The 20,829-nt window shown below is 37.1% G+C and overlaps 1 protein-coding gene across 1 annotated transcript in view; it reads left to right on the plus strand.

The window, feature by feature from the left end:
- Positions 1 to 354: 354 nt before the first annotated feature.
- The window catches only part of bs (blistered), a 40,376-nt gene continuing 19,901 nt past the window's right edge, over positions 355 to 20,829 (plus strand). The window contains exons 1-2 of the mRNA XM_068290954.1: positions 355 to 1,465; positions 7,093 to 7,341. Coding sequence (XP_068147055.1) covers positions 797 to 1,465; positions 7,093 to 7,341 — 918 coding nt within the window. The 5' untranslated portion in view covers positions 355 to 796. The remainder of the gene's footprint in view (positions 1,466 to 7,092; positions 7,342 to 20,829) is intronic.

Here is a 20,829-nt window from a genome sequence, read left to right on the forward strand (position 1 = left end):
TTTAAAATTTAAGGAAACTTTAACCAAAATAAACGAGACAAAAAACAAAGTGCAAATACAACATAAAAAATGAAAAACAAAAACTAAACGATTGAGATTTCCAGTTACAACTTAACAACTGCAAACTTAACAAAAAGAAATCACACACACACAAAATTAAATTGAAATTCACATTGCAAATAAAACTCAAACAGAAATTGTTGCAACTAATTTCCGAAATTAATTGCAATTAATAAAGCAAAGATTTATTCAATCTATTTAAATTAAGCGCCAATTGCTTGACAACATTATGCAACACTGCGACTAGTAGCCCTGGATTCGCACCACTCACAACACTGCAGGACTGTCAGCTGTCAGTTTTTTCTATAAGTGTGCGCGACTGTGCATATACGTGAGCGTGCGTGTGTGTGTGTGTGTGTGTGTGGTTGCAAACGCCGTCGTTTTGCAACCAACAAAAACGCGTTTAAAACTAACTTTAATAATAGTTCAATTGTTTAAATAAAATAACAAACTGTTGCAGCTTCGTCTGCTCAAGCAGCAGCAGCCGCCGCGCAGTAATTTAGCCCCCCTCTCGCACTCACTCTCTCTCTGTCACTCTCGCGGCAGCGGTGTGTGTTTTTGTGTGTTTATTTTTGGAACGTACCAGAGAGCCGTTTGATCGAACGGGAAGCGGGGAACGCGTAATCCGACAGGGTGTGACGAGGGGTAAAAAGTGTGCCACAGAAAGGTAGCAATAATAGACGCGCGCGGTGCCTTGGATTTCTACGGCTCCACGGTGGAGAACTTTTACCTCAGAATGGATCCGACGCGGGGTGACTCGCGCTATAATCTAAACTACTCGATGAGTAGTATTGGATTAAGTCTGGCCGATCAGGCCGATATGTATGGCAATCCGGCGGTGGCAGCGCTGGGTGGCGGCCGTCCACCGAGTGGTGGCCTCTTGCAGAGCATGGGTGGCGGCGGCGGAGGTGGTATGCCCATACAGCGACCTAATCCCCCGGGCGGGGGTGGTGCTGGTGGCGGCGGCGGCGGAGGAGGTGGAGCCACAGCTAGCCAATGTCAGACCTTGGGCAATAGCCAAACACATCACAGTCCCCAGCATGTGCAACAGCAGCAGCAGCAACAACAACAGCAACAACAACAACAGCAGCAACAACAACAACATCGAGGACTAAAACGTTCCGGCAGCGATTGCTATGAGGATCATCATCAACAGCAACGATCAGCCGGCTCCGGTCTTTCCATGCAGGGCCTGGACAATTGTGCTCCTGGCAGTGTTGGTCCAGTCGTCGGTGTCGATGTGGATAATAATGTTGATGGCTATAATCCTCTGCCCAATAAGAAATCACCACCAGCCAATGGCAAAAAGACAAAAGGCAGGGTCAAAATCAAAATGGAATACATTGACAACAAGTTGCGTCGCTACACGACCTTCTCCAAACGCAAAACGGGCATCATGAAGAAGGTAAGTCCAGTAAGAGGAAACGATCCCTTTCACCCCCAACCCCATCCCCATCCTCGACCCATCACCCATATGGATGGGAGAATTGCCTCTCGGATTGGGACACGTTTTGAGCGCATGTGCAATTAATAAATGCTTCTTCTACTGCCATCCAAGTCGCCCACTTCCCTTAATCTTCAATGGCAGGCAGCAACAGCAGCAGCCGGAGCAGTTCCTTTTTTTTCATTGTTTCACTTTGCTCCTGATGTTGCGTTCTCTCGTTCGTTTATCGTTATGCGGCCATCGCACAGTGGTACCAGAGCTCGTTATCATAGCAGAAAGTCAAAACACATAGCTTAAAAAGCCAAGAGGTCTCTTATTGGAGACAATTTAAAGAAAACTATTCTGCAAAGTATTTAGCTTGGGACTAGCATTTAATTTTAATATTAATAGTTGAGATCGTTATATTAGTGTCTCAAGTTAATATTAGTGTCTCAAAAATGGCAAGTTAGAGAGTCAACAAGATACGAATTCTCCCCAAATTGAATAAAACACTTCTTATATGGCTTATGAAAACCCTATGGCCCAATTAGGACCTTTCTATTTTCCATATCGTTATTCTGATTGGACTCAGATGAAACATAATCCAGAGAATTAATTCTTTATATAAATTTTTAAACATTCATCTAAAATCTCTAGTTCAAAGTAGGAAAAACAGCAATTCCGTAATTACAGGATTCTAATTAGAATGCTATAAATCTCGCATCCTCAAGTAATTAGAACTTGAAACTTTCTGAAACTAAAATATTAGAACTTTTGTTAATACATTTTCCTCAAATAAGAATTAAATACAGATTTAAACCTATACTTTTTCGTGAAAGAGATGTTATATCGAACTTAAAGACATTGAAAATATTAAAATTCATCTACATAGCTTTAAATATGGATAAATTTGTCTTTTTGTACATCTAAATTTTAATATCTCCTAAATCAGAGTAATCTAATAATTTCTATCTCGAGCTTAGCGCATCATAATCCAAAAAAATTTGAGTCTGGGTCTGAACTTGGCCACAATTAAAATTGTAAATATGAATTTATAATTATTTTGGAAATTTGTATTAAAGGCATATATATTTTATCTAAGAACTTTTAAAGTCAAAAATTTGAATTCGTTCGAGATTACACTATGTACTATGAATTATATATGAAAATATTGATCATTATAAGGGATCAATATTCATTATCCATATTCATTGGTTGGCTAGACCTTGTAAAGGCTTTTGTATATCTAATGATATCGATTTGCCTATTGATATCATTAGGTCATAATATGCAATACAGTCAATTCTCCAATCACTGTGCATCGCGCATTCATTTTCCAATTTGAAAACCAAGTAGTTGGTCCTTGTCTTTGTGTCTGTCGCCGTTTGCCGTTGTTGGCCTCTTTGGCGGCTTGTGTAAGCGCGGTAGCCACGATTCTGCATTTCCCTTTGTTTTCGGCTGCTTCATAAAATGTTAATTTGCCGCCACAATTGCATCCAAAAGGAGAAGGAGAGAGAGGTTTAACCAACTACTTACCCACAGTCCTCCTACAATTGCGTGCTCTTTGGTTTTGGTCCCGCCAAGCATCCCATTTCCATTCTCTAGCCCCCCAGCTCCTGCTTCCTCGCCTCCACCCACTCCTTCGTTTGGCTTTGGCATTTTCAAATGAACAGTTTTCACACGCAAAAAAAAAACACCAAAAAAAATAACAACTTGCATATGAAATGCTTAGCATTTTTCACATACATAGACTCTGATCACTGGACGATCACAATGCCGATCAAAATCCCAAAAATCGTTGTCGCCGCTGTCTTAAATCACGATCTCAGCACGATCTTTGGCAACCCCGCAAACACACACCAAAAACAAAAAAATCTTATGAAATATTTGACCCAAGCAAAAACGTTTTCAACTCAAAATATTTGTTGATTTTTTGCTGATGGACGTTCGGGACATTCGCCAAAAAACAAAAAACTAGAAAAAAGCCCACCTTCTGAGGCAAGTTGGCGGGACAGACATTAAAAAACACTTGCGATCAAAAGTTCGCCTCATAAAGTTGCAACTGTAATAATGACCTCAAAAAGTCCTTCTGATTCGATTTGCTTGATCTTATGTGAGCAAAAACGCGCTTTAAAAATAAAATACATAAATGTTTAAATTTTTATATACGAGCGTTAAAAAATGTCATTTTGAAATATCGCATAACTTGAATATATTAAATATATATCGATGTATCGATCTAGAACTCTATTCTCTACACTGCTAAACGTTTAAGAAAATGTATTTGTAGATACATATGTGTGATTCTTGCAGAAAGGACATATTCATTTAAATCAGAAGTGTGCACTCCGACAAAATAAGTTTATATATAGGTTCTTTATAAAGACCATCCGCTTGTCTATTTACCTGTAAGATGTTTTTCAAACGATGTTCATAATATTTGACATTTATAGGCTTAAAATACTGATCACAGGTTGTGCCAAATTTCATAAATATCTAGCTACTCAATCATATAGTTTCCAAAGGAACAAGCCACCCAAAAAATACATTTTGGCAAGAAAAACTTTTTTTCGATTACTGTGAACTTAATGTATTGGTCATTCTTTGACACTGAATCGATTTTTTCGTTGTAGAGATGTTAGACAAACAGCACCAAAATTAAGTTTTAACTTATCCCAACTAATGTTTTGTCTTCTCAGAATCGTTTAGTCGTTTCTAGCGTTATCGAAATAGAAATTTACAAAATCTTTGATTTTCAAAATAGTTAAAAAAGTTTGTAAAGGATAACATCTTATTTAGAATGATAAAAGTGCAATCAAACCGTTAATGAGTAGGTTGAACTTTTCTCTCTTTGCAGTTCATAAACGTATTATAAAAGACATATTTGCCTGATTACTGTATCAACAGGATAAGCCTTAGCTTGTTCGATTCATTTCTTTTTTGTGTCTTTTTGTTTTTAAAGATGATTTAACTTGAACTATAATATCTACCTACACGCGCTTATAACTACTTTTCTATATACATATATTTGACCCCAGAGACTTGAGGTTTTTTGTTGTCCTTCTGTTCTTTCGTCGGTTTTACTACCATCCTGTTTCTGCTACTTATGACAGGCACACGCCTTGCAGACAGCGGGCTAAAAGCAAAAAAACAATCAGCAAAACAGGAGACAAACTTTTGTTCTTTTTTGTTGACTTTGATGTGGGGGCCCTCAACGATATATTCCCTGTCCAGCTATAGTCAGTTTCGGGCCAACGGTTGACAGTTGGCAAGACAATGGGCAGTTGTTCCTCCCCTTCTTCCCGGTTCCCCCCCGGTAGTTCCTTTTTGATTTCGGCTTGGCGCTACAAATTGCGGCCAATGAACTTGATCAGACGCCATCATCATCATCAATGGCCAATGGCCAATTTTGGTAATTTTTCGGTCTAGCTAAAAAGGCGTGGGCGGAGACGTTGAAAAACGCAGAAAAAGTGAAAAGCGAAGCTACTAAGTGATCTCATTTTGTTGACTTAACCTAATTGCGTAGGTCGATGCCGATGAACGTTGTTGATGTTGTTGTTCTTCTTAGCGTTTAAACTTTTGCATAATGCAGAAAAGAACGAAAATCGAACGAAACGTCCGCGCACACACATGTAAAACAATGGCCAAAACCTGGCCAAAAAGGTGCCGCCAAAAGGTGTTAAATTGAAATCACGAGGCTCTTTTGAGCTTGGGAATTGTTTTTGGTTTTCTTCTTCTTTTTATTTTTTGTTAGTAGCACGGAAGCAACAGGCAGCGGCAGCCCGCGGCAGATTGTGAACAGATAAGCCCAGACTTGGGGCTATACGCCGCGGCTCCTTCTTGGCTGGCATTGCCCACGTCGTCGGCTTTAGCTTTTGCTTGCTTCTTCTGAGTCTCATGCAACACATGCAACAAGAATAAAAACAACAAGGCAACAATCGCCTTCTAACAAATGACTCTCAGGTCTCTGGGGCTGCCTTGTCCTGTCACCTACCACCAATTCCCGCCTCCTTCCCTTCCTTGAATGTTGCTTGTCGTGTCCTTTTGTCTTTGTTCGAAATTCAAATTGACATGAATTGTTGGGTTCAGGCTAGGCAACAACAACAACAACGTGCCTGCCAATAGGCTACCAGTTTGCCCCAACTCTACCGGCCGCCCGCCCCCTCGACACCTACTCAGCCAGTTAGTTTGGGATCATCCTCACTATCCAATATAGCGTCAATTGTTTGCATTTACACATGTTACGATACACATAAAATTGGCAGGCAATCGATGTAGACCAACACCAACATCGCACTCCATCGCAATACATAATGCTCCGTTGCTTCGCTGCTCCATCGGTCCCAATCGATTCGAGCAACAATTTCATTAATATTAATAAATGCTTCCAGTTGCTGTTGCCTCTTGCTTAAAAGTTATTTATGCGTTTCTCCACCAAGACAGCAAAGCAAAACTTTATCGCTTTACAGTAATTACGAGCTGTTGATAGCTTGGCTAAGACTACCGTCTAACGCCTTTATGTCTATGCCCTGGAGCGGTTCGCTATAGACACCATCGGGATGGTTGCGTGATTTACCATAATTGCGTGGGAGAAACATTTTGTTTAAGGACTTTACTAGTGAATGTTATGTAGAATAAAAGATTAAAAGTTTATTGGAAAGCAGATTTATAATAAAACCAATTTATAACCAAAATAAGTCATAGGTAAAACTATTGAAAAATAAATTAATTCAAAGAGAGTTTCGAACAAACAATACGCAAATCAAATCACAGTTAGAAACCTCTCTAACCTAATATACATTCGCCCAGAAGCTATCAAACAGTTTAAAAATTCATAGTTAAAATAAAAGTTGATTATTAGGCAAATTTTTCGTTATAATCTTCCAAAAATGTGCTACTAAAATATAAGTTACAATGAAGAGTGACTATTATGATATTATTTAAGCTTATTAGACTAGGTTTTATTCATTTTTTTTAAGGAATAGGGTTAACAAATCAAATTTTAACCCACTGTTCAGTAAAGGGCTAGCTTACTTACCTATTAATAGGTCCTTAAGGCTTTAAGGATTGATATCCGATATTGATTTTGTTTTTTTAGCCATTAAGCTTGTTTGTTCGGTTTAGTAAAAGCCTCGCTTAATGATTCTTAACAAATCTTAACGAATTTGAAAGTTTCATAGAGCAATAAAGGCTATCCCCATGCCGTCGGTTCTGTGTTATTCCTTTAACAATTGCTCTAATTTAAAGTAAAACTTATATTTATAACAAATTTAAGACCACCTCTATTATCATATAGCACGTTGCCATCGCCAAAAATGTTGTGTTGTTTCTTTTTTGTGTTTTTAAAGAAAATCTGCAACGTTTATTTGCCTGCCTCGTGTTATCGCAGCAACATAATCGCATAGTTTACTCGAGGGGTAAAATTTATGTGCCGTTTGGGCAACACGCTTCGACAGCTTCAGTTTTAGCCTTTTAGCTTCTTCCTCCAATAGACTTTTTGATATCAAAGATTGCAAACGAATCTACTTAACACAAAACACACACACACACTCACATACAATTTAAATCTCTAACGTTCTCTTCTTCTGTTCTGTTCTGTTCGCTTGCAGGCCTACGAGCTGTCAACATTGACTGGAACGCAGGTAATGCTGCTGGTTGCCAGCGAAACGGGTCACGTCTACACATTTGCCACGCGCAAACTGCAACCGATGATCACCTCGGAGGCGGGCAAACAGCTCATACAGACCTGCCTCAATTCACCAGATCCGCCCAGTGTGGGCGGCGGCGATCAACGGATGTCGGCCACAGGCTTTGAGGAGACCGAGCTCAGCTACAACATTGCCGATGAGGACTCCAAAGTAAGACAATTGATTTATGGTCATCATGGGCACGCTCATTTAGCCCATCCGCCAGCGCCACCCTCCCACTATAGTCTCGAACAGAGCCTTATGCAATCGGGCTATAGCGGAGGACAGGCATCACCATTATCCCATGCCCAGGCCTATGGGGGTCATCATGCGCATGTGCCACACGTGCCGCCGCCTCATTCAACGCATTCCCATATGTCGCATACGCATGCGCAGCGTTAGAATTAGATTTGAGGCAGATAATACATAGTTAAATCTAGAGAAAAACTGAGGTCTAAGTGTCATGGTTATCAGTTGTGATTTTGCATCAACTTTTCTACTTGAAACGCACACAAAACATTCAATTTAATACTGGAGAGCGAGATCAGAAAATTTAAGTTCGAAATATATAGAGTAAAATGAATTTGATATGCGGATTATGTACTAAAGTGGTACTCTAGTTCCAGAAATACATATGTATATCTCTTTGTCTTCAACTTTCAAGTCCAATTGTTTATTACAGTTTATCTCCACGTTAACCCTGACTTAACTATTCAAAATTTCTTTCTTTCAGAAAGCAAAATCACAATAAAATATTGTGACCAGATACCAGACCACGTTAATGTACTTAGTTAGTTAGCCTGGGCAGAGTAAATGATAATGATGATGATTAGAAACAATATATATATATATACAATATATCATTTTAGCAGATCCAAAGTGAAATATTTGGCTTCCATTTCATTCCATCCCCCCGCGCTCGTATTTTAAAGATAAAATTTCTTAGACAATATATTCATCAAGGGGCGGATCTAATAGTTAGCCATATTACGATCTCGCCGCTCGTTTTGTTTAATACTTTAAACGAAATGGGCGTGGCAAGCTCAATTTGAAATAAACAAAGCAAAAAAACAAGAATTTTGTTTTAATTTATATAGTTATATACTAGTCAAAACTTAAAGGCAATTGTGCCATAGCAAAACGCAAAAGCTACAGCTCTCTATCTCTCTCTATCTTAGAGCTGCCATATATAGTTACATATACATGTATACATAGATTTGTATGGGGATCCCCTCTCCAAAAACACACCCACCCCCTCTCGCCTTAAAAGCAATAGCAGTGCCATTCTGAAAGCAAGAACAAAAAAAAAAAAAAAAAGATTTTAAAGAAGTTTGAGACAGACACACAATTAGACGAGACTGCTTTAGTTAGTTAGTCGTTTCTTTTTTTTTCTCGTGTTGTAAACCATAAGTGCAATATATATACTATATGAAAGACAATAATCAAGACAAATCGGTTAGAGAGTTATACTTAATATGTAATTGTAGAAATTGTAAAACTTATTACTTATAATGAAACAGATTTTGCTGCACAGAGTCTAAAAAACAAAACTATCAACTAATTTTAGTTTGTTTAGCAAATATATATACATATATACCCTCTCAATAGTAGTTCTAGATATACATATATATATATATCTGAAATAGATTCTTTAGCCTGTCGTCTGGGCCAATGAGCGTGCTCTTAGTAAGAGTTTCTTTAAGTTAATTTATGCAATTTATTTATAAAATTCTAATATATATATTAAAGACACAGTTTTTGCATCGTTTTTCGTTTTAACCTTTGAGCTGCCTGTTGCTCTTCTCCCCCTCTCACTCACACAGTCTTCTCCCTCACTATATTACTAATATTTATTGTATATTTGTTTTTAGTTTTAAAGCAAGACCAAATTTTTACAGCAGCTCAAAGCTTTTACCTCTTTAACAAAGAAAAAAAGAAAGACCAATATCTTTTAAATCATTTCCAAAATTTTCAAATTTATATTTAATTGCATTATTTTTTACAAGAAAAAAAACCCTAACCTAAATTTAAATTTAAAAAGAAAACTAATTTAGTTTAGTTTTTTGTTGTTTTCTGTCAAACAGAATTTACGAGACAAAACAGAAACTAACCATAGTTAAATTTATTTTGCAAATCACTTAACACAAAAAAAAAAAAAAAAAACGAAAAAAAAACAACAATTTATTTAAAAGTTAAGTACAAGAAGAAGAACAAGTTAATGAATGAATATCTATTACAAATACACAAAAATATATATATTTTATTTAGCGCAATATTATTACAGAAAAAAAACAAGAAATAATATAAAAATAATAATAAACAAAACACAAAAAATTGAAAATTATGGTAAACACATAACCAGAGATAACGATTTACGTACTTGACCAAAACGTAAACCACATCCAAATCCTGACCAGTTTGATTTTTTTGTTTTTTGTTTTTCTCAGTTTTTCAGTTAAGATTCAAGAGCAAGGTGAAGCCTACACATGGGGCATACAGTGAAAAAAAATCAACGAGTGGGTTGTGCATTGCCGTTTGAATGAATTTCGAATTTAGTTTTTGTTGTTGTAGTCGTCGTTGTTGTAGAAGAGCTTCCGCTATACTGGCCTATTGACAATTGGTTTATCTAGGTGGGTTTTCTGTTGTGACGTCACTGGCGTCGAGTTCATAAATCGATCAGGCAACAATTGCCCCATCATCATCGTCAACAACATTGATGTCGTTGCTGTCGCCGTCGTCATGCACCATCAGCTGCTTGGTGTGTCTCTCTCTCTCTGTGCTGAGACACAGTTGCCTCCAGTTGGCATGCAAATCGCGTTTTCTTACTTTTTCAATGCCAGAGACGGAGTCGAAGACGAAGACCGACACGGAGACGGAGACACCAAGCTTATGGCGTAGGCTTGTGCTTCGCTTTTGGATCTTAGTTTATGGATGACGTGTGCGCGCCACTGAAAAACTTAAACTGAAACTCAAACTCTTTCAATTCTGCCAAATCTTCTCAAGCAGCTGTCGTTTCATTCAGTTTCATTCGATGAATGAAAGCAGCCACCAAAGCGAAATATGTTGTGGGTGTCACCAGTAACCACCAACGCCGGTTCAGGTCAGGAACGTCATCATCATCATCAACATTTAGTTGGTTTGTTATTGTGACTGTTAGCCAGCTGACTTGACTGATAAACTACCAAAGCTCTCTTGTCTGCTGCTGTAGGTCGTTTTGCCCGCCAACTCTTTGTCCAGTCGCCAAGGTTAATAGTCATTTTGCAGTGGGTTGCACGAGCTTACGAGTATTTTCTAGTTGGGCAACTTTTGCTCTTACACACATTATATATATTATTATATATACATATATATATGTATATATCTGCGCGGGTGTTTTGACTATATAGTCAGCAGGCAGGCACACAACATTACCTTCTATGGGATCACTCACCTGCGCATCATCTTGAATAAAAATCGCCCACTACCAAAGACAAAAAGACAATATATATGAGTATAAAAAATATATATTTATTTTTTGTTGTATATGTACATATATACCAAAATTTTGGCAAGTTTATGGCATTTAATTAATTGTTGACTCTTGAATTGGATACAGATTTTCAAAAAGAAAGTTTTTGCTAATTATGAATATTTACACGACTTTTCTTAAACTGATATTCTCCTCTTTTGGAATAGAAAATTTTAGAATTTCAATGGCCCAAATTTAGGGATAAAATTATATGCAATTTTAGGGTTTTTTCTTTTCTCTTTATTTTTTGTTTAAATTTGTTAACCTTTTTCCTACTTTGTAGCAGTTTAATTAAGCTTTGAATTGAATATTATTGATTTTTATTAAAAAATTCTTTAAATTCGATCAATTTTAGCTTGAAAGAAGAACTTAAACAATAAACATAAACCTTATATACTATAATATTTGTATATATTAGGAAACCTTCCAAAAAAGTGTGTCATCTGTAACTGAAATCGTTTGGAACTTCATCATAAGATTAGGAAACTCTCTTAGAACTGAAAGTTTACTTTGTTTCCGATTGAAAAACATGTCGTGTTAGAAAACTCTTTTGGGAATTCCAGGAAATTGTAGTTTGCATATTCCTGAAATACCAAATATGTATGTCTAACTAAGCTTTTAGTATATGGAATTTCAGATGATTTGCTAAACATTTTGTGATAAAAATGGTTGTTAGTGTCTTTGACAATTTTGCGTATTCTCTGTATTTTCTTTGGTATTTTCAACGATATGGCCAAAAAATAAAGCTTGTAACCAATAATCATTAATTTAAACTAACTTACATATAATTCACAAAGATATTTCACTTCATTTGGCTAAATAAATGAGTTTAATGAGTAGGCCAAGTTAGTGGTTATATAGCAAAGTCTGATTCACTATTCGAATGCAGGTACAAAGCTCAACCTTGTCTGCTCCTTGTGACTCTGCGCTGTTGCCCACTAAGTACACACATATCAGTTTTGCCTGTTTTGAGAAATTAAAAGCATTTTGCGGTTCGAATACGACTATCGAAAGCAGCCGCGTGCCACCGCCACCGCCGTCGCCGCCGACGAGGAGAAGAGCCTACTCCTGCTCCTCCTTCTCCTAACGACATTTCAATGATTTGCTGCTGCCTGTTGCCTGTTGTTGTTCCCTGTTGCCCGCTGCTATTTGGGGTCGCCGCCGCCGTCATGAGGTTTATGTTGGCCACGTGCGAAGCACAAGACGCACAAAAGCATTTGCAATCCTCGTCGCCGTCGCCGTCGTCGTTGTCGTCATCGTCGTCGTCCAACGATTACATACGAGGGCGACCTCTGTCAGGCAACAGTCCGTTTGGTAGCTGCTAGCAGTGGCCAGTTGCCAGTTTGTGTCCAGGTTGTGTCCGAAAAAGCCACCAACAACGCAGCAACGCGAAGAATCTTGAATCAGCCTGCAACTGAGACTTGGCTCCGATGGGTTTTCTGCTGGATTTTGTGTGTTTAAGCTGCCGCCGCAGATCAGCAGCAGCAAGTTCTAACCACATGCCGCCACAATGTCCTCTTAATTTCCTAGGCAGCTGCGGCTGCGGCTGCGCTGCGATGATATCGTTCTTGCCGCTTCAGGTTGCCCCCCCCCATTCCCCCATCCAGTGGTCTGTCCAGAGTGTGTGTGTGTGTGCTCGTTTTTTAATTCAACTGATTGTACTGTAGCTTCTGGAATTCGGCATTTCTTAAAGCACATTGTGCGAGCCTCCGCTCTGACTCCGACTCCAGCATCAACTCCAACTCCTGCAGTCGCTCCCTCGCAATCTGAAAAGGTTAAGAAATGACAATTTGTGAGCTTTTTTTTTTTTTTTTGTTGCTTTTAAGTTTCTTTTCTTTCGTCTGTTTGTTTGTTTTGTTGGTTGGTTAGGTTGGTTACTTGGGTTTTTGTTTGTGTATTGTTTTTGCCATTGCGATTATTTAAAAGCCCCAGCGAGACTCTTTTCTTGTGGTCGTGGAGCCCTAACGAGACGCTCTTTTGGCCTTTCGGCAGGATTCACATTTAGTTAAGCAATTATTGGCCCATGGCCAACAAATAATGCGTACATTGTATGCGTTGATCTGTTCCTGCTGCTGCCGCTGCTGCTGCCTACCCCCCACTCCATCATTTTGACTTACTCCAATGATTTTCCATGTTAATCAAAATTCTTTGCTATCCACTATGAAAAATCTCAACGACCTTCCCCCCGCCTCCTGCCAAAGCAAAGGTTTTCCTCAAGCGCCGAACCACGCCCAATATACTCAAGCTGTATAGATAGTCTCCCGATCACTGAAGCATGTTAAACTTACGGTTGAGTTTTCTGTTTGTTTCCTCCACCAATTGACTTATTTTGGTCAAAGGCAGAAGCAGCTCCTCTGCGCTTGACTGCCCATTTTATGGCTGAGAATTTGTTGTAGATACTTTTTTTTTTGTTTTTGTGTGTCTGGTTTTGCTTTGATTGCTTCATAAATGAGATTTATAGAGAAATTATGCCAGCTTTTGAAAACAATTTATCCTTCTATTAAGATTTCATAATATAATCACCTATCAAGTATAAATTTTGTATTATAAATATTAATCAGAGCACTTGGAAAAGAACTTATAAGCCATTGTTTCAATGAGTTCTTTAAACCTGATGGAAGGTTTTTGAACAGTTGTATTTAAAAATTTGAATTAGTTGGTCTTTTTAAATGGTTTATCTTGGTCTTTTTCCCCACTTAGATGGATTTAGTCCATAAATATTTGATTTTAACGCTTTCAAAAAAGATGTTGCCGATCACAACAAGTTCCGGAAAGTTTTTATTTTCCATCAAATGTTATATACAATTATTTTGAAGCTTTCGATCTTGATAATTTCAAAATAGATGATCAAAGTATAGTTTTATCGTATTTATAACTCGATTGTGGCAGGACAGGCAGACAGAACTATGTCACTTTTAATGAAGTGTCACAATGAACTAAATTCTAAACCCAGAAATATATTTTTTTTAAGATTGGAGAAAGCCTTTTTAAGTATATTTGTCTGTTTCAGATAAGCTTAAAGTTTTTCCCTGAAAAGTTCAATATTTCCTATAAGAACCTTGTAGGAGGAGAAGAACTAGTGCTAGTGTCCTTTGTTATTTAGAAACCTTTCTGACTATATACCAAGCTTTTTAATCGACATCAAAATTAGGAGTGACTTTTGTTATTTAAAAACGTTTCATTCAGTAAGCAGAAACGTGGTAGTTTTTATTTTAGTTGCTTTTTGAAATTCGAAATATGGAAATATCATAAGCTTAGTCATTATCCCTCATAGATTTCGAATTGTCACCCAATAAACTATTAAAATCGTCTTGATTATGAATTTATAATCAAACATTCAAGCCTTTTGTATCACAAAATCGGTTTTTTTTTTCTTGACAAGTATTTTTTAAATTCAATTATAATAATAATAAAACAGCACAACGAACCAAGAAATTTATAAATGTACATATGTATATACTATAAACAAATACATCTATATACATACATATGTACATCAAATGCTTATATACTTACATTTGATTTCAACATTTTGTTTTCATTGTGGGCAGGAAGTGAACCGAGCTAAGCAACGATTGCTCTCTTGTGCTGGTTGTTGTCATTGTGCTGGGTTCCCGAGATCTGTGGGTAGCAGAAGTCGGTTTAGATTGGCTGTGGTCGTGTGGGTTGTCCGCGTGTGCTGTTTCATTATATAATGGATTGGGCAGATGATGATGGCACCACAACAGAACACAACACAAAATAAAGATGATTCTATTCTAATGTAAACTCATTGAACATGGTACATAGATTATATGGCTAAAATTCTTGAAGATGATTTTGCGAAGTTGTTAACCTTAACCCTTTAAGTGTGGTTAACTCCTTCAAAAAAACAAAATTCTGCACTTTAATGAAAGTGCCATAAATTTTCAATTAAACTTCAGTAGGCTTCTGCCTGCCCTGTTGTTATGCAATCTTCTTCATTTTCAGTTTCAGTCTAGACATATGGAGGCCCAACCTTAGTTTGTTTGTCTGATTGGCGCCGATTAAGCAACAACTTGCTGCAAGAGATAAAGATAGGAAGAGTGAGAGAGAGAGAGAGAGATAGAGAGACTTCTTCGCATTATTATTGCTGGCAGTTACCTACAATTATTTGCGAATTAACATTTATAAAAACACTTGATCCTTGTACGCGTATCCGTTGGGATGGAAAGCATTGAGACGCTTCAGCGCATTTAAAAAGTATTTTTGTGCTGCTGCAGCAGCAACAGCAACAACAGCAGCAACAACACCAACAAGAGCAATGCAGAAATATTTTGCAGCATTTCGAAAAGCCTTCAAGTCTGCTTGTATGTCTGTTATGCGGATTCATTGCAACCGCAATCACTTGTTGCTGATGTTGCAGTTGTTGCTGTTGCTGTTGCTGCTGCTACTGCCTACTTCTGATGTTGTGCTAAATTTCACACCAACAATGAGCGCGCGCCAACAATGAATGAAAACGACAGACGACCAACGACTGACGACTGACAATGACGATGACGATGGCAACGACAATCACTGAACTGACGATTTGCTGGAGCAGGCAAGATGACCGTCTATACTAAGTCTGACCACTACCGCGACCTGCTGGCAAAGGCTAAATCGATACCTTAATTCAAAGGCACGCCAGACCGCATTTTTGGATAATACACTCCAATTCCATTCATCTCTCATCCGCTCCAGTGAACGAACTCTATGTATTTATTTTTGTTGTTGTTGTTGTTGTTCTTGTTGTCTTTGTCGCTTTTGGCACGCGTGAGATTTCCTGTCCCAAGTTTCAAGTTGCCTTAAAATGACCAAAAAATACAAAGTATACATGCCCAAATTTGCAACTACTGCACTTTGGGGTCAAAGATCGGAATGAAGTTTAACTAGCCTTTGATTCAAAGATACATATAGTACATACATATGTATATGTAGACAACCAGCTTAGTGCACACTTAAGTTGACTTGCGTAGTTGGTGAAGAAAGTATAACTAGTATAACTAGTGTTAATTTAGTTGAAAATCAAATCATCCATTCCCAAAAGGAAACTATTACTTGCCAAAGGACTATTCAATAATATCTGTATTCCATTTCAAACGATTCTTTTTCTGTTTTTAGTTAGTTTTATTTTAAAGGGCTTAGAAAGAAATGTCAATAGATTCTCTAATAGACATGATCTCGTCCTTGTAGAGGAGTTGCTTAAGTTTTAATGCTGATAATAAGTGTAAGGCCTGAGTCCACTGGACCAAAATAAACTAACTTGACACGAAGAAAAGAATCGTCTTGTTGAACAACTTTTTAATTTCACGAGACCAACCAGACCTCCTCGTCCAGCAACTCAAAAACCTCTCTCATCGATTGCCCATCTATCGATATCTATCAAACCAATCGTTATCGGCATTCTGATACCATTAGGGGCTCTCACGCAATCCTAGATAAGGATTATCACTATCATTATTCATAATATTAACAGGACTACTATTTTAATCAATAATAGGAATAATACAATAAGAAAATCGCAGAATTTGTTGTTTCTATTAGTTGCTAACAGAATGTTCTGTTTTGTAACAACTTTAGCTAATTCCCATTTGCTTTACTAACTTCAAAACGGAATGACTTCTTTGACAGATCAATGTTTTCCAGATCTCGGTTAACTTCGATTCTTTGTTTCTATATCTTTCCCTCCTATCTACTTCTACTAACATAAAAGAGGCTACAAAATGATTTTAAATATACTCCTACAGGAAGCATTTGAAATTTATCGATATCTTCACGTTTTCGATACAATAAACAAATAAGATGGAAGCAATTGTAAATTATATTCAACTATTAAAAAAAACTATGATCATTAAATTTTTTATTTCATTTGGTAATAAATACTCTATATTCAATACATTCTACCGATCAGCATACTTAATTTTCAAATGTTTCTATAAAGACTATCAGATCGTCGACTTCAAATCTATCTCAAAATGTTTCAAAGTCAACAACTTTCATATGTCATAGAGTATTAATCGATAAAATATTGTTTATGTGACCACTGTAAAGTGCATTAGAAATTGAAAATCAATTCTCTCTGCGGCAAATGGAAACAAATCGAAATAGGCTAAACTATAGTATACTTTTTCGTTGCAAAAAAAGGTTCAATAATACTTGTTTATTAGCCTAGTCTGAAGAACTAGCTTAAAGTGTTTGAAAGTGAAGCTGGTTTTGCCATCGGCTGCAGGTCCTTTTGGCAACACCTTCGTCTCATGAAGTGCAAGTGTAAGATTGTGTATTTTATTTCTGTTGTTTGGGCTATTTTTTTGGCGCTTCCGATGGCTTATCTGCCTGGGAATTGTGGCACACAGCCCGAGTTGTTTTTTTTTGCTTGGTTGTCGGTGGTTTTTTTTTTTTTGTTGTTGTTGGTTGTTGCTTGTGCAATGCCTTTTAAAAAGCTGTTAACATGCGTTGTCATCGCTGCCATATGTTGCACGACAACGGCAGCGACAACGATGGCGACAACAACAACAACAAAAGCAACGGCAACGTCGACGACTTCGATTTCGACTCCTGGTCGCCATTGGGTCGACTGTTGTTTGTTGTTGTTGGTGGCGGTGGTTGCCGCTGTGAATTGACTTGGTTTGACTTTGTGTCAACCACCTGGCACAACTGAACCAATTTTGTGATGGTTGCATCAACTCGCTGAACTTGAGTTTGTCAGCATACGTTGATTTCCATTGAAATCTATGCGAAAGTGGAAACGCCAGTGATTTGCGTAGCTTACAGCAATAGTTATAGCTTCCTCAGTTCACATGTGCCGTCCCTTATTTGGAAGCTTGCAAAGCGCGCAAAAAGCCAAACACATACACAGACACAGACTGCTATCAAAGTAACCAGCAAACGAAACAGAGAGAAAGAGAGAGAAACTCAGAGTTTTGAGGTAAAGTCACTACCGAGTGCAACGAGTCGTCGTCGTCGTCGTCGCCGTCGTTGTCGTTGTCGTCAGTCGCCACATTGGCTGACTTATGACGAAAATAATTGCGGGGATATCTGTGACTGGCGATCGCGTCATCATACGTTTTGGTAGAAAGCTCAGCTCACTGGTTGCCTGGTCCCTGTTTTCATTAGCCTCGTCGTGGACGTCGTCGTCGCATGCGGCGTATGAGTAATCAATAATAATTTTATCGCCAGTTTTCTAGCTTCAGCTCAAATTTGAACTGCAGCTCTAGCTTTAGCTTCAACCTAAACTCTGTGTGGTCGTCGGTCGATCGCAGCCATAAAGCATTTAATTTTCATCAAATCGATTGCCATAATAATTTCACGCAAATATAGCACAGACGACAAACACAACGATTGTAATTTAGTTAATTCGCAAGAGAGCTCAGAATACGCAGCAAAAAAAAAAAAAAAAAAGAAAAAATAAGAAGAAAAAAAAGTGGAGGAAAACATTGTCTATGCATTTGGCTTACATGTGGTTGTTGTTGCGACTGCGCGGCGTCGGTTTGTTGGCCACGTTTGATATGCAAATTTTCACAGAATATTGTAGTTAGCTTGTTTTTTCCCTCTCTCCCTTTTTTTTCGTATTATTTGTCTGTTTTTGTTGTTACAGCGTATGGAAATTATATATACGCCAGAAAATTGTATTTTTATTGTGGAACATTGTCGCACTTGCATATAGAAAAATAATTGAACTCTGCCTGCCACCCAGTCAGCTGCTTGAAAATGGAAATTTCGTTCAAGGGAGCTTAAGGATTCTAGGTGAAAATAAAATAATGGGCTAGCTAAAATTTGTTCAACGGCAGGGACTATATTTTTTGATCTTGCTATAACATTTCATGGAAATCCCACTGACACGAACCAATACTCAAGATTAAGCTTGATGAAGTAAGTTGTTTTTCCTATCAAAAGTGCGCCATATGGTCTTTAAGAATCATTTTCCTTGGCTTTCTATTTTGATTTATCAATCATTTGGAATCGAAATATCAATACTTTTAACGAACATTGAAATGAATTTTATCCTTCGTCTACATTGTACATATATTACTATAATTTTTAGAAATATCTGTATAGTTTGTATCATTTCAATATCATTTCAACCTTGGATTAATAAAGGCTCAGATAACTAACTATTATTGGTATTGATATGAGAAATGACACAAAACGTTTTCTTACTTTGGTATCATTATAAACAGATAAACTAATATAAGGAATTACAAATGTATAAAAACATCAGAATGATCAAGTTTAGCCAGTTTAATCAACAAATTGTTGTTTCCCGTTAGAAAAATTAAATGCCTTAAAAAGCCCAAAAACTTATTTGATTGATTCAATAATATATATAAATAATATATTTAAACCATTTTAACAAACTTTAAGAAATAAAAACAATCAAAAACAGATGCCAAAACACGGTTCACAAATGGAAGATTCTTTGTTGAATTAGAAGATTTTAAATTTCACATTTGTTTTTCGTTGATTTTTTCTGTAGGTCGAATAAGCATCTGGACAGATTTGAGAGACTTGCAATCATACCAGCTCATACCAAAACAATTGTTCACTTCAAAATAATTTCCGTTAAGATGGCTACAAAAAATATCCCATTCGTTAATTCTTGTTGGTTGTAGGTACATATGAGGCTATAAGTATACTTACATCCAGACACATTTTTCGTTATGCCACCAGGCCCCGAAACGGTCAGCGCAGCATTTGTCTAAATAATATTGGGCTACTTCGAATGTCTGAAAATCTGAATTTAAATTTTCACTCAAAACATTTTCACTCAAAACATTTGCAACTTATATTTCGTAAATTCATTTCCAATTCTGAAATTATCATAGCTGGCAAATTGAAAGGTTCCATTGAACAATTCTAGTTGCACATAAAGTTCATAGGTTTGGGAATTGGTGATGCGATGCAAATTCTCGAGCCCAATGAAGAATTCCCCATTCATTTTTCCAAAACCATTACGAAACTTATTCCATTTTTGATGAAAGTTTTCACTACCGTTGAATCGTTTATGAATAACAATCCATCCACCACCTTCTATGTCTCCTTCGCAGAGTGCAGAAATTGGATCAAGTTTGGGCAATTCAATTCGATGAATTCCCGATGATAGGCCTTTGCACCCGGTTTTCATTAATATTTCCTTGCACTCGAATAGACTTTTCTCAGTTTGGTTTAATTGAGTTTGAGATTTCTCCAACTTTGTCCTTAAAGATGAATTTTCAGAATTTAATTCTTTGATTTCTCTGCTGGACTTTTCTGCTTCAAACCGACAGTCTTCTAAAGTCTTTCTTTCAAATTCAAGGTCTTTAATCGCTTGATCTAGGCTTTCTTTTTGTTTTGCCAAATCATTTCTAAAGTTTTCATTTTCTAATTTCAATATCACTATCAAATGAAACTGCCTATTTCTAATCTCGTCTATTTCACTTTCCTCTTTTGGTTTGGTTTGTTCGATTTGATTTCTAAAACTATTCTCAATATTTGCTATGTGATTATTCTGTCGTACGATTATGCTTCGTAAATCCTCGATTGCTTTACCTAACTGATCATTATCTTTCTCAAGATTGTGTTCTAGTGTATTGATTTTTTCCTTCACATCGTAGATATGTGATAAGCTTAAGCCGCATTCCTATACAAACAGATTTATTAATCAGATAGTATTTTATTTTTCACTACACAGTTTACACTCACCGCGTTATAATCTGAGATTACTTCTTGGAATCCAAGAAGAAGAAAGAGGCCACAAAGTGGTAGGACACTTAATTTTATAAAAAATCCACTTGACACGTCAGATTGAGATAATGTCTCAGAGAGCAATGATTTCAGTTTTCAATTATTCATTCAATTATAAATTTTCGGAGCCTGATAAGAAATATTTGTATTTAGCTGTAGCATCTGAGTTGTATTTTCTTATCTCCTATTAATAATCGTATACTATAATTGTCGAGGTCCCAAAAATTCTTATTTCGGACATGCCGGAATTCAATTAGAACGATCGTACACTCTGCAAGTTTTTAACTAACCAAAACCATCTTAGATTTCGTATTTATAAAGGACATGCCATTAGTCTTTGTTTCATTATTATAAATATACTTTTAAAATATTAATACACTGGAAATCTAAGATAAAATCTGTTACATAAAAACTTTGATCCGTTCCCAAAT

This window comes from Drosophila tropicalis, unplaced genomic scaffold (genome assembly GCF_018151085.1).
Source record: "Drosophila tropicalis isolate 14030-0801.00 unplaced genomic scaffold, ASM1815108v1 contig_593, whole genome shotgun sequence".
Lineage (NCBI taxonomy): Eukaryota > Metazoa > Arthropoda > Insecta > Diptera > Drosophilidae > Drosophila > Drosophila tropicalis.